The sequence below is a fragment of the Dendrobates tinctorius genome, unplaced genomic scaffold, assembly GCF_039654945.1.
Source record: "Dendrobates tinctorius isolate UK_male_01 unplaced genomic scaffold, ASM3965494v1 ptg000165l, whole genome shotgun sequence".
Lineage (NCBI taxonomy): Eukaryota > Metazoa > Chordata > Amphibia > Anura > Dendrobatidae > Dendrobates > Dendrobates tinctorius.
The window spans coordinates 26,879,645-26,895,292 of NW_027361832.1; the positions used below are offsets into that span (position 1 = coordinate 26,879,645).

Sequence of the window (15,648 nt, forward strand, 5' to 3'; positions counted from 1 at the left end):
GCGGTGTACAGTACCATTCAAATGAATGGTAAAAAAAAAAACGCTGTGCCGACGCTGCGGAAAAATCCGCGCGGATTTGCTGCGGTTTTGAATCCGCAGAAAGAATTGCATGTCAATTCTTTCTGCGGAAACCGCTGCGGGTTCCTATCTCCACCATTGTGGAGATAGTGAATCCGCAGGACCAAACCGCAGGCAAAACCGCAGATAATCCGCAGGTCTTTGGACCTGCGGATTATCTGCGGTTTTTGCAAAATCCCTGCGGATTAATCCGCAGCGGATTCCGCAGCGTGTGCACGTACCCTAAGAGTTTTTGCAGAGTCAAAAGTAAGAAAAGGTCGAATTCTAGAAATGTTTTTGAGGTGCAGATGACAAGAGCGAGCCAGTGATCGAATGTGGGGGGCAAAGGAAAGCTCGGAATCAAGTATGACCCCAAGACAGCGGGCCTGTTGCTGGGGAGTAATAGTGGAGCCACACACAGAAATGGCAATGTCGGGTATAGGTACATTTGTAGAGGGAGGAAACACAAGGAGTTCAGTCTTTGACAGGTTCAGTTTCAGATATAGTGAGGACATGATATTAGACACAGCGTTTAGACAATCGCCAGTGTTTTCTAGAAAGGCTGGCGTGATATCAGGAGAAGAAGCGTATAATTGGGTGTCATCAGCATAGAGATAGTACTGGAAACCAAATCTACTTATTGTTTGACCAATAGGGGCAGTGTACAAGGAGAAGAGGAGGGGGCCTAGAACCGATCCTTGAGGGACCCCAACAGTAAGGGGAAGGTGAGAGGTGGAGGAACCGGCAAAAGATACAGTAAAGGAGCGGTTGGAGAGATAAGAGGAGAACCATGAGAGAACGGTGTCCTTGAGGCCAATGGAACGGAGCATAGTGAGGAGGAGCTGATGATCCACAGTGTCGAATGCTGCAGAGAGATCCAAGAGAATTAGCATGGAGTAATGACCATTTGATTTAGCTGTTAGTAGATCATTAGAGACTTTAGTGAGGGCAGTTTCAGTGGAGTGTAAAGAGCGGAAACCAGATTGGAGAGGGTCGAGAACAGAGTTTTCTGAGAGATAGCGGATAAGACGGGAGTGGACCAGGCGTTCCAGGAGTTTAGAGATGAAGGGAAGATTAGAGACAGGTCTATAGTTAGCGGCACAGTTTTGGTCGAGGGATGGTTTTTTAAGTAGTGGATGTATGATGGCATGCTTAAATGGGGAGGGAAAAATACCAGAAGAGAGAGAGGTTAAATATTTTAGTTAGGTGAGGGGTCACAGCAGGGGAAAGGGACTGGAGGAGATGTGACGGAAATGGGTCACTGGTGCAAGTGGTTGGGCGAAAAGATGCAAGGAGCCTGCTTACTTCTTCTGTGACTGATTCAAAATCAGAGAGTGAGCTAGATGCAATGGGGGAGGGAGGACAGTGCATGGTATGAGGTGATTGGTTCTATTAAAGGGATCATTGGTATGCAAGTCAGGTCAGGGCAAATCCACTCAGCGCTCTGGTTCTGATCCCAGGCTCTCTTAAAGGGATCCCCGGTATGGAAGTTAGGGCAAATCCCTCAGCGCTCTGATTCTCACCCCAGGCTTCTATTAAAGGGTTCATTGGTATGGAAGTCAGGGCAAATCCACTCAGCGCTCTGGTTCTGATCCGAGGCTTTCTTAAAGGGATCCCCGGTATGGAAGTTAGGACCGTTCCACTAAGCACTCTGGTTCTGATGCCAGGCCTCTCTTAAAGGGATCCCCGGTATGGAAGTTAGGGCAATTCCACTCAGCGTTCTGATTCTGACCCCAGGCTCTCTTAAAGGGATATTCTGTATGGAAGTTAGGGCAATTCCACTCAGCGTTCTGATTCTGACCCCAGGCTCTCTTAAAGGGATATACTGTATGGAAGTTAGGGCAAATCCCTCAGCGCTCTGATTCTGACCCCAGGGTTCTATTAAAGGGATCATTGGTATGCAAGTCAGGTCAGGGCAAATCCACTCAGCGCTCTGGTTCTGATCCCAGGCTCTCTTAAAGGGATCCCCGGTATGGAAGTTAGGGCAAATCCTATCAGCGCTCTGGTTCTGACCCAAGGCCCCTCTTAAAGGGATCCCCGGTATGGAAGTGAGGGCAAATCTACTCTGTGCTTTGGTACTGACCCCAGGCCTCTCTTAAAGGGATCTCCGGTATGGAAGCTATGGTAAATCCCTCAGCCCTCTGATTCTCACCCCAGGGTTCTATTAAAGGGATCATTGGTATGGAAGTCACGGCAAATCCACTCAGCGTTCTGGTTCTGACACCAGGCCTCTCTTAAAGGGATACCCGGTATGGAAGTTAGGACCGTTCCACTTAGCACTCTGGTTCTGACCCCAGGCTGACGGGACGATGTGGGATATTAGGAGTAGTAGTCCGGTGGCACTGGCTGATGGGACGATGACATTACAGGTAGTAGTCCGGTGGCTCTGGCTGACGGGATGATGTGGGATATTAGGGGTAGTTGTCCGGTGGCTCTGGCTGACTGGACGATGTGGGATATTAGGGGTAGTAGTCCGGTGGCTCTGGCTGACTGGACGATGTGGGATATTAGGAGTAGTAGTCCGGTGGCTCTGGCTGATGGGACGATATGGGATATTAGGGGTTGTTGTCCTGTAGCTCTGGCTGACGGGATGATGTGGGATATTATAGTGAATGTGGCTATGCGGAGTGGGCGGGGCTCTACACTCAGCTTTATTTATATATATATATATATATATATATATATATATATATATATATATATATATATATATATATATATATATATATATACTCACTGGCCACTTTATTAGGTACACCTGTCCAACTGTGTGTTAAGACTTAATTTCTAATCAGCCAATCACATGGCGGCAACTCAGTGCATTTAGGCATGTAGACATGGTCAAGACAATCTCCTGCAGTTCAAACCGAGCATCAGTATGGGGAAGAAAGGTGATTTGAGTGCCTTTGAACGTGGCATGATTGTTGGTGCCAGAAGGGCTGGTCTGAGAATTTCAGAAACTGCTGATCTACTGGGATTTTCACGCACAACCATCTCTAGGGTTTACAGAGAATGGTCCGAAAAAGAAAAAAAATCCAGTGAGCGGCAGTTCTGTGGCCGGAAATGCCATGTTGATGCCAGAGGTCAGAGGAGAATGGGCAGACTGGTTCGAGCTGATAGAAAGGCAACAGTGACTCAAATTGCCACCCGTTACAACCAAGGTAGGCAGAAGAGCATCTCTGAACGCACAGTGCGTCGAACTTTGAGGCAGATGGGCTACAGCAGCAGAAGACCACACTGGGTACCACTCCTCTCAGCTAAGAACAGGAAACTGAGGCTACAATTTGCACAAGCTCATCGAAATTGGACAGTAGAAGATTGGAAAAACGTTGCCTGGTCTGATGAGTCTCGATTTCTGCTGCGACATTCGGATGGTAGGGTCAGAATTTGGCGTAAACAACATGAAAGCATGGATCCATCCTGCCTTGTATCAACGGTTCAGGCTGGTGGTGGTGGTGTCATGGTGTGGGGAATTTTTTCTGGGCACTCTTTGGGCCCCTTGGTACCAATTGAGCATCGTTGCAACGCCACAGCCTACCTGAGTATTGTTGCTGACCATGTCCATCCCTTTATGACCACAATGTACCCAACATCTGATGGCTACTTTCAGCAGGATAATGCGCCATGTCATAAAGCTCGAATCATCTCAGATTGGTTTCTTGAACATGACAATGAGTTTACTGTACTCAAATGGCCTCCTCAGTCACCAGATCTCAATCCAATAGAGCATCTTTGGGATGTGGTGGAACGGGAGATTCGCATCAGGGATGTGCAGCCGACAAATCTGCGCCAACTGTGTGATGCCATCATGTCAATATGGTCCAAAATCTCTGAGGAATGCTTCCAGCACCTTGTTGAATCTCTGCCACGAAGAATTGAGGCAGTTCTGAAGGCAAAAGGGGGTCCAACCCCTTACTAGCATGGTGTACCTAATAAAGTGGCCAGTGAGTGTATACTGTGTGTGTGTGTATGTGTGTATATGTATATATATATATATATATATATATATATATATATATATATATATATATATATATATACTGTGTATATATATAATAATTATAATTTGTTATAACTTACCGTAGTTAGTTACTATGCCCGGGCAGCGCCGGGCTCTTCAGCCAGTACACCATAAAATTGGCCATAAAAAGGACTGCCAGCACAGCGATGTGTCAGGTTGCAGAACTTTTTCTACTCTTTGGAGAGTAGTAGGGGTCTAAGGAACATTTAGCAAACTGAGAGTCAGATATAGGAAAACGCGGGCAGATGGCGCTTCAGGCAACTGTTTTTGCTCTCTCCAGTGTTTGACTCACAGCCACACAGCTTAGTACTTTTGTACAATGTAATCCATGCTGCTGATTCTGTCTGTGTGCTGCAGCAAAAGAAGAGCAGGAGTCCATCTCTGTGTGTGCTGTGTGGCTATTTGTTTCTTCTTTACATAATTGTACTTTGCTGTCTACCATTTTTTTGTAATCATTGTACCTTTACTGTATGTCTTTCCAGGGTGCTGCCAGTGACAAAGAAAGCTTTGCCAGTTTACTCCGACATTCCCCACTTATACAGCTGGGACCTGCTAAGGATAAGGTAGTGGCCGGAACAATCTTCCAAGTTGTGGACAATGACCTGTACATCGACTTTGGGGGCAAATTCCACTGTGTTTGCACAAAACCAGAACAAGATGGCGAGTAAGTACATTTACATATCAAAGGACATGAGTTTAATAATATATATAGTTTTAGACGGGTGTGGAAGAAGCAAAATAAGAATGTTTTCAATAATAGAAGTGTTGTAATAGTTGTATTTTGATAACTGATAAAAATAAATGAAAGAATTGAAATCATTATTTGATGTGACCATCATTTATCTTCAAAAGAACGTCCGTTCTTGTAGATATACTTACACAGTTTCTAAAGGAACTCCACAGGAAGGTTCCTCCTAACGTCTTGGAGAACTAAGCACGGATCACCTGTGGATGTAGGCTCGTGCAAATCCTTCTGCTTCTATATGTAATCCACCATGGTGTGCATGATGGTGAGATCAGGGCTCTTTGGCGGTTAATCACTTTCAGGACTCATTTCCTTTACATTGAGATATTTCTTAATGACATTGGCTATATGTTTGGGGTTGTTCTACTGCGGAATAAGTTTAAAAACATATGTGACATGCACAAAATGTGAACAAGTCGGTCAGACAGTGCTCACGCCACCCAATGGCTGAACCACAACAAGAAAACAAAGAATGAAAAATTTGCAAAAATACTCTGCAGTAAAAAATGACAGTAATCAGCAAGTGCTGGATAACAAATACAGGGTATTTAGTCGATACGTTTTTTGCAAAAAATATATGCCAAGCTGCTCCACCACATCACGGTAGCCCTTCATGGAGCAGTCCCTATCTAATGTATTTAAAACCTGAACATGTGAACAGTGTCTAAATGAACAGGATACAGACAGGCGCCTCCTAGTATATGGGCTTGTGGTGTAAGGCAGCTCATTTATGTGCATGTCACACAAGAGAGGGGTGGGGTCTCCCAAACCATGCTGAGCAAGGAAAAAACGGATTAAAAACATATGTGACATGCACAAAATGTGAACAAGTCGGTCAGACAGTGCTCACACCACCCAATGGCTCAACCACAACAAGAAAACAAAGAATGAAAAATTTGCAAAAATACTCTGCAGTAAAAAATATGACAGTAATCAGCAAGTGCTCAATAACAAATACAGGGTATTTAGTCGATATGTTTTTTGCAAAAAATATATGCCAAGCTGCTCCACCACATCACGGTAACCCTTCACGGAGCAGTCCCTATCTAATGTATTTAAAACCTGAACATGTGAACAGTGTCTAAATGAACAGGATACAGACAGGCGCCTCCTAGTATATGGGCTTGTGGTGTAAGGCAGCTCATTTATGTGCATGTCACACAAGAGAGGGGTGGGGTCTCCCACACCATGCTGAGCAAGGAAAAAACGGATTAAAAACATATGTGACATGCACAAAATGTGAACAAGTCGGTCAGACAGTGCTCACACCACCCAATGGCTCAACCACAACAAGAAAACAAAGAATGAAAAATTTGCAAAAATACTCTGCAGTAAAAAATATGACAGTAATCAGCAAGTGCTCAATAACAAATACAGGGTATTTAGTCGATATGTTTTTTGCAAAAAATATATGCCAAGCTGCTCCACCACATCACGGTAACCCTTCACGGAGCAGTCCCTATCTAATGTATTTAAAACCTGAACATGTGAACAGTGTCTAAATGAACAGGATACAGACAGGCGCCTCCTAGTATATGGGCTTGTGGTGTAAGGCAGCTCATTTATGTGCATGTCACACAAGAGAGGGGTGGGGTCTCCCACACCATGCTGAGCAAGGAAAAAACGGATTAAAAACATATGTGACATGCACAAAATGTGAACAAGTCGGTCAGACAGTGCTCACACCACCCAATGGCTCAACCACAACAAGAAAACAAAGAATGAAAAATTTGCAAAAATACTCTGCAGTAAAAAATATGACAGTAATCAGCAAGTGCTGGATAACAAATACAGGGTATTTAGTCGATACGTTTTTTGCAAAAAATATATGCCAAGCTGCTCCACCACATCACGGTAACCCTTCACGGAGCAGTCCCTATCTAATGTATTTAAAACCTGAACATGTGACAGTGTCTAAATGAACAGGATACAGACAGGCGCCTCCTAATATATGGGCTTGTGGTGTAAGGCAGCTCATTTATGAGCATGTCACACAAGAGATATTTCTTAATGACATTGGCTATATGTTTGGGGTTGTTCTACTGCGGAATAAGTTTGAAGCCAATCAGATGTCTCCCTGTTCTTATTACATGACGGATAGGTATCTGCCTGTATTTCTCAGCATTGAGGAGACCATTAATCTTGACAAAATCTCCAACTCCATTTGCTGAAATATACCCCCAAACTTGCAACTAACCTCCACCATGCTTCATTGGTGCCTGTAGACACTCATCATTGTACTGCTATCCTACCTCTTAGCAAAGATCGTTGTGTTCAGCCGAAAAATTTCAAACTGACTCATCAGTCCAGTACCCCTGATGCCATGTTTCTGCCTTTCCCGGTTCCTAGGTTTTCATGCAAAGTGGCCTTGTTTCCTTGTCAAAGGTATGGCTTTGTGGCAGCAATTCTTCCATGAAGACCACTTTTTTTTTTTTTTTAGCAGATTTCTCTGAACAGTAGATGGGTGTAGCTGGGTTACACTGGTTGTTGCTAATTCTGAGTTGATGACACTGCTGAATATCTTTCATTTTCGAAGGGAAGTGAGCATGATGTGTCTTTCATCTGCAGCACTAAGTTTCTGTAATGATGTGATTGTGGGATAATAGTTGTGTACCTATACTGACCCTAAGTCTATCTCTATCCTAGGGTTAAGCCCTAAATTTGGACATTCCTGAGCTTCACGCCTTCCTATGCTCCTCGGTAGCACTAATCTGTACAGTGTATGAGTAAATAGAAAACAATCCAGACAGGGAAAAACGGAAGCACAATCACACAACACTCTCTCAGGGAATTATACAGAGGAACATAAAGTGTACATCCCGAGAGGCACCAAAGTAATATAAAGTCATCTAGAGGAAAAGGAAATGGTTAACCAAACACTGTTCACAACAACTTTAGAAATAACACTTAATAACCAGGACGTGTCCAGCTCCAGACCAGGATAGAGAACTATTGCTGGCTTAACCTGAACAGTGGAGCCAGCTTAAACAGGGAAAGAGCAGACCTGGCTGGTTCTCCTGCAGCATGTGACCACAGGCAACCAACATGCTAAGTTCAGCAAAGATTGAAATCCTTGTAACCTGCCTAGGAGCTGCATCTCTAGGAGTCAATGCTCGAGTCACTCTGGGCTGACCATAACCATCTATGGAGTCACAATCCACAAACCCTGACCGCCGTCATGACAGTTTGAGATGTATGAAATAGTCTCCTTGTGACCTTTTCTTTGGCTGGCCACTGCCTCTAAGGTCCTCAATATTGCCCACTGCTTCTTCAAAAGCGTTGGAAGAGCGCATCTTGAAACCACAGTCTGCTTTGCAACGTTTTCCTGGCAGAGACCTTGATGATGCAGTATACCGACCTTGTATCTTGCTGCCGTGCTCAATCTTCCCATGGTTTGTGACCTTTGACATGAGACTGTCTTCCACAACCTCCCCTTTGTGACAGTTTGTCTGTTCCTCACCCAGTTTCAACAACTATATCAGTTAATGACTGGGTTTCAACCTACATATGAAAATAATGTTCAATATCTCCTATTTTAATGTAATTGGTTACTCGTACCCCTGACTATAATCCTAAGCAATCCCTGACTTTGTGCACGCGTATCAAGGAGAATTGCTACTGTTTTGAATGGAAAGGGCGATCACATCAAATATTGTTTTAATTTCTGTATCTCTATTGTTCATTCACTTTGCTTCGTTTTTATGTGATACTTTATTTTTTATTAACACAATCTATGGTGAAAGTTACGGCCCTGTTCCATCCAGAGCAAGGAATGTGAATACACAGGAAGAGCATGTGCAGATTTTGGGTTTACCTGCCCAGAGGGTTAAATCTTGTTTTGCTTACCATGATGAATGACCCAAGACTTCGATCAAAAATATATTGTGCATGCATCGTATATCTAGTAACGTGTCTGTCAATATTATTGTGAGGATGCTCCGACTCCCAATAACCATAAGAAAAGTTTAAGGTATAAACGCAGTATAAAACGTAGAGCCGAAAGCAAAAAGTTTACACAAGGTTATTCTTTTATAGTTTATAATAATGACATATACACTTTATGTACAATTATTAGGCAGATATTTTGCCACCTAATTTTTATGCTAATTTTCCAACTTCAAGCCATTTAAAGTCTCTCAATTCACTTGTTTTGAGTGAGGCCATGCACGTCTAGCCGACACGTGACCGCATGTATGCAAATCGTACACTTGTGGTCACACTCCCGGTGCTGGAGAATCCTGACAGCATGCACGCTGCTTGCTGTGAGGAGTCACCAGTCTGCAGTCTCATCAAGTCAACCCCTTTTAAATGGGAGATTTACGATAAAGGTAACCAGTCCACCCCTCTGAACAGTGTCTGGGGGCTGTGATTGGTGCTGCCAGGGGTGAACCTAGCCTCTCTGCTGCCTGAGGCGAACAGCAAAATGAGCCCCCCCCCCCCCCCCCACACACACACACACACAAAGTAGATTTTTACATCTATCCTGTAAAACTGAGTACAATAGTGGACATTTTGATTTAGATAAATAGAAAAAAAAGTGTCCAAACACAAGGATGTCAGCGCCATCACACGCACATACAAGAACAACACAGAAGTATCCAGAACAAGGGTCATTAATAGGTCTGGCACAGGCCCGGACTGCTGGACTGTCTGGGACAAAAATGCAGCCCTGCCACACAAACCCCACCAGCCCACAAACTATAACACTCATCACCCCGATCAGTGAATTTTTGCTATACTTTGTTGTCCCCTCATCACTCTCTTAAAGGAGTTATTTGAAGAGCCACATGTGAATGGCATCACAGTGCGTATGATCGACCACAGGTCCATTTACATGGTGCTCTTCAAAGCTACGTTTCCCAGGATCATGGGGATCCCAGCTGTCGGATCCACAACAAACAGAAAGTCATCTCCTATCCCCACATAATTCTCGATACAGTATTATAGGCCCCATATAATGCTCCATGCAGTATAATGGGCTCCATATATTACTTCATACAGTATATTAGGCCCAATATGTTCATACAGCGTAATGGGACTCATATATTACTTCATACAGCGTAATGGGCCTCATATATTACTTCATACAGCGTAATGGCCCCCATATAATTCTCCCCAAACCCCGCTGCTCTGGTCTCCTCAGTGTATTCTGATCCTCCGCACTGCTTGGCACAGGGACATCATTAACTTTACGTATATAATTGTCCACTTGGAGTGATAGTAATAGTTTTTTGTTTGTACCCTGTTGTCTGGGGCTGGCCCACGTTATGGGAGTGCTCAGGGCATATGATTATACACCAGTAAAAAGTATGAGAGGCTCAATGTGACCAGTGCTACCTAGTTTCCTACCCTTCTTTTTCTACTGGTACTGTGGGCACACTGACTGATACTGAGGAAAAGAAAGAGGGGAAAGAAAGAAGGAACAGAGAGAGAAAGAGGAATGAAAGGAGACTGACTGGTACTGAGGAAAAGAAAGGGAGAACAGAGAGAAAGAAAGAGAGCGGAAAGAAAGAAGAAAGGGAAAAAAGAACAGAGAAAGAGAGGAAAGAAAGGAGAGAGCGAAAGAATTAAAAAGAAAGATTAGAGAAAGAAAGATTCTATAAAGATACTATAGCAGCCCAGCTCCCATTGTAATGCCCACCTGAGCCTCCCGATGCAGGACATATCATGATCCGCTCACATGGCTAGCATCCCCGAGTCCAAGGTGATCCCGCTGTTCGCGCTGTTGAAGGAGGACATGGTGATGGATCTGAAGCATTCCCTGAAGTGCCTCCATGGGTCCGTCACAATCTCCTCCCGCAATTTCCTCATTTCCGGTCAGCTTCTAGCACGTCACTTCCGGTGGAACGTCACGTGCGAATTTTAAAGTGCTCCTTTGGGCTCCGCCGTGTACTCCTGTGTCTGTCGGAAAAGTAAGCTCCCAGCTGGGGCAGACTCTCTCTCAAAATCGGGACTGTCCCGCTGGGAGGTATGAATGCTTCCCACCATACACCTTGTACACATATGGCTCCGCACACCTCATTCCGCTTTTTATGCCTCGTACACACGGCTCCACTCTGTACACACATGGCTCCAATCCGTAAACCTTGTACACTTGCGGCTCTGCTCCATACACCTTTTACACACATGGCCACGCTCTGTACACCTGGTACACACACAGCTCCACTCCGTAAACCTTGTACACATGTGGCTTTGCTCGATACAACTCGTACACACACGGCTCTGCTCCACTCCGTACACACACAGCTCAGCTCCGTACACTTTGTACACACAGGGCTCCGTTTTGTACGCCCCATACACACGCGGCTCCGCTCCGTACACATCTCTGCTCAGTGCACCTCGCACACGCGCGGCTCCGCGCCGTGCACCTCGCACACGCGCGGCTCCGCGCCGTGCACCTCGCACACGCGCGGCTCCGCGCCGTGCACCTCGCACACGCGCGGGGAGGTTGAACGGAGTACGGCTCTGTCTGTAGTAGAAGACAGAGGTAGGAAAAGAAGGTGTCATGTGGCAGTCTATCCATTAGAGGTCACTGGAGAGCACCGACGACAGTGGTTATGTAACTGCCATGCCAGCGTTACATAACTGTCAGAGGTCAAGGTGACTCTGATTGGGCAAAGGTGACAGGTGACAGTGGGTGGGGCTACCTGGACTGACTGAATAAATACTGAGGTAAGCTTCTAGAAGCTTCAGTCAGCCAGGGGACAAGGAAGGAGGGTCTGTTATACAGAGGAGACCTCTCAGAGAGCTTGGACAGCAGATACGGTTACGGGGAGTGACCCTTGAGGACGTTGGTCACAGGCGGAGACGGTCTGTGAGGACCTGTAATTTGGTGGACTTTGCAGGGTGAAACGCCGTGGTGGATTGGTCTAGGGCAGCCACGGTGGAAGAGCCACAAAGTACGCTTCGATGGTGAAAGTCAATAAGCGAAGGTACTCGGTCCTTTCTGCAAGAGAGAACAGTGTAAAATTCCTGTCATGCATTATGCTGATCGTCGTGAGAGCGGCCAATAAAAGCAGACCCTGTTGATTACATCTCCTGTCTCTGTCTCGTGCCTGTCGACGCCAAGAATCGGGTCACCCCCCCCCCCCCATTCCTGTGAGTACAGCACACCTCCACCGCTTATCTGCACTAACATCAGCAGCACCACCAAATCATCGCCTCAGCTCAGCCCAGCCCCCGACCCTACACACACACGGCTCCGCTCCGTACACCTCACACACAAGCGGCTCTGCTCTGTACACCTTGTACACACATGGCTCTGCTCCGTACACCCTGTACATGTGTGGCTCTGCTCCATACACCTTGTACACATATGGCTCTGCTCCGCACACCTTACACACAAGCGGCTCTGCTTTGTACACCTTGTACACACATGGCTCTGCTCCTTCCACCTTGCACATGTGGCTCTGCTCCGTACACCTAGTACACACATGGCTCTGCTCCGTACACCTCGCACACATGGCTCTGCTACATCCACCCTGTAAAACCCACCCCTGACCCCACACACAAACTTACTGATCCAGCACCATGACAACCAGCACAGCAGAGTCCTGCACACACTGAGGGCTCTGCCACCGGACCTGTGATGAGGTCACAGGAGGGGAGGAGTCAGGGGTCACATGATCAGGGGGCCCTGACTCCTTCCCTCCTGTGACCTCATCAATTCCAAGGCTCTGCACGCTACCGCAGCACCAGCATGCGGAGGCTAAATTGTAAGTGCTGCGGGTAGCAGAGCACATAATGCCGTCCCCTGCTGTCTGCCGCTTCAGCAGCTGGCTCATATCGCCTCATTATAGGTGCTGCCCTAAGTACTGCCCAAAAAAGTTGATCGTCAGCAGATTAACAAACTGACAGATCCATGGATGGGGCTTATGACTGGTATGGAAAAGTATTCAGGTTTATTAACTGTTTGGTTTGGGTGAGAGCACTGTACTTGTTCAATAATAAAATTATTCATCAAAAATATTAATTGCCTAATAATTGTGCACATGTTGTATACATTTTTATTTTTGTACTGGTTTGGTGTATTCTTATAACTTCACACTTATTGGATCAAAACAGATTGTGTCATTTTCACAAGCTACAGTAACTTAAGCTAAATCTGCACCTTCTACTTTCAAGGAAATGTGTCATTAGAAAATGTTCTATTTTTTAAATTAAGTGTGATGTATATTTTTTATTTTTATTTTTCATATCATTGCCTAAAAAAACTTTCTTTTCCAGGACATCCCTCCTGACAGCACCAGGGACAGGAAGAGCACACAAGAGGTTAAAAACAGTCTCCACCCCCATTCCCTCAGTGTTTCTTCCTGTCCCTGCACGGAGGGACGCACAAGAGGAGTCGGCTTACCGGAGGGGTCCAGGGGGATCGGGCGTCCCTGCCAATCCTTCCTCCTGTGAAGCGGCCCTGGCACTGAAACCCTCCTGGGTGGGGTTCCCTCAGCCACAGAGACCAGGGGAGGACGAGCCCCCTGGGTAGAGTTGCTTCCTCCCGCAGCGGAGGCTCTCTGCTCCGACGCCGGCAGCAGCGCGGGGACCGGAAGTCACGTGCAGAGAGACCGTGACTCACTTCCGGTGACGTCAGAGCGCCGGAAATACAGGCCGCCGCCGGGCGCTCTGAAGGAGCAGAGCGCGGTATCGGCGAGACAGGCAGCACCCTCCTGTCCTGACCTCTCAGAGGCTCTTAACAGCGATGGAGAACCAGGGCAGAATCGACCCGGGTGGGGTAAGTGCGCATAGCGCAGACCAACCGACTGACACCCGGAAGGCCCAGATCAGAGCCTGACTGTCCCTCTCTTGCACTATGCAGGAAAAGGCACAACCGACAGCGCCCATTCCCACGACCAAACAGGTGGAGAAAGACCCAGGGAAGCCCATTAAGTGTCCCGTATGCAGAGTTAAGCTCCCCAGCAAACACAAGAAGTTGCTGTGTGACACTTGTACGGCCAAAGTAATGAAAGGCGAACAGCCGTCCCTCCTATCGGAGATGAGATCGCTGATTCGAGAGGAGGTCCAGGCTTCCGTGGCCACCTTGTCCCAGCCACAGCCAGCCAGTCCAGGCCCCAGTGCTAAGCGAACCAGACAGGAGATGGAGCTTAGTTCGGAGGAAGGTTCCTACCCCTCTGAGTCGGATCAGGAAGAAGGCGAGCTGGGCACTAGCGAACCGGAGTATAGGAAAAGATACCTCTTTTCCTCGGATGATACAGACAATCTGGTTCAGGCGGTCAGAGACAGGCAGGACATGATGTTCGGGGGCCTTAGGGCACAGAGGAAAGTAGTATTTCCAGTGAACGACCATGTGCGAGCTATGGTCCTGGAGGAATGGGAGGAGGCGGAAAAACGTCTCGTGATATCCCGGGACTTTAAGAGACGGCTCCCCTTCGACCCCGAGGACATTAAAGAATGGGAGGTAGTTCCTAAGATTGATGTCCCTGTGGCAAAAGTAGCCAAGAAAACAACGATCCCTTTTGAGGATGCGTCTAGTCTGAGGGACCCCATGGATGGGAAGGCAGATAACCTACTAAGGCGGGCCTGGGAAACATCATCAGCCTTAGTTAAAACAAACGTAGCCGCTACTTCGGTAGCAAGGTCTATGTGTTTATGGTTGAGCCAGTTAGAGGAACATTTAACTAATGAAACCTCAAGGGAGGAAATTATAGATTCTCTTCCAATCATGAAGTCAGCCACAGCCTTCCTAGCCGATGCATCAGCGGAATCTGTTAGAATTGCCGCCCGGAATGGCTTTGTCAAATTCGGCACGCAGAACCATCTGGTTAAAGACCTGGACAGGGGACGGAGCCTCTAAAAACAAGCTCTGTGCTCTTCCCTCCTCTGGGTTAAAAGTCTTTGGCCCAGCATTGGAAGATATATTAGAAAAAGCATCCGATGTAAAGAAAGGGTTCCCTGAGGAAAGGAAACCTAGGGACCAGCCCTTTCGGAGACCCGGGGGATATAGAAGGCAGCAGTACTATAGGTACCAGGGGAGCTCTCAGAGGGGTTCCTACGGTAGCACCCACTCTAGAGCTGGAAGATCTAGAGCCCCCCCTTCTTGATCACGTACTAGATCCAGGAGAACATGACTATACCAACATAGGGGGTCGACTCAGAGAATTCAGTTCCCAGTGGTCTCAGATCACAAAAAAATCAGTGGGTACTGAGGACAATAGCAGAGGGTTACCAAATAGAATTTTCATCCCCTCCCCACGAAAGGTCAATTTCTCCCCGCAGGATAAAAGACTACTCCCAGATGTGGGTCGACGTGACAGAACTGGCAAACTTAGGGGTGGTAATTCCGGTTCCCCGGGCAGAAATTGGGGCGGGCCACTATTCGTCCCTATTTGCCATTGCAAAGCCATCCGGAGAATCCCGTACCATTGTAAGTCTGAAACCCTTAAATGCCTGGGTCACGTACAAAAAATTCCGAATGGATTCAATCACATCCAGTCCATTTGATAGACAAGAATGTCCTGATGTGTACAATGGACCTGAAAAGTGCCTACTATCAGGTGCCAATTCACCCAGTGTCAGAGATTCCTGAGGTTTGCAGTAATACTTCAGAATCAGACCTGCCACATTCAATTTCAGTGTCTTCCTTTTGGTCTGGCCTCGAGTCTTCACGAAGCTAATCGCAGAAGTGGTGGCGTTCCTAAGAAATCGCGGAATAATCATCATTCCATACCTAGACGACTTCCTCCTGGTGGCAAGATCGGCAGAAGAACTACGGCGACACAAAGAGAAGACAATAGAGGTTCTAGAGTTTCTGGGCTGGATCATAAACAAAGAAAAATCGAACCTAGTGCCAGAAAGAAGAAAGATTTTTTTT

The 15,648-nt window shown here is 46.6% G+C and overlaps 1 protein-coding gene across 1 annotated transcript in view; it reads left to right on the plus strand.

Annotated features, from left to right (window-relative positions):
- The window catches only part of TPD52 (tumor protein D52), a 224,250-nt gene that overhangs the window by 126,624 nt on the left and 81,978 nt on the right, over nt 1-15,648 (plus strand). Inside the window, exon 6 of the mRNA XM_073550611.1 lies at nt 4,561-4,742. Coding sequence (XP_073406712.1) covers nt 4,561-4,742 — 182 coding nt within the window. The remainder of the gene's footprint in view (nt 1-4,560; nt 4,743-15,648) is intronic.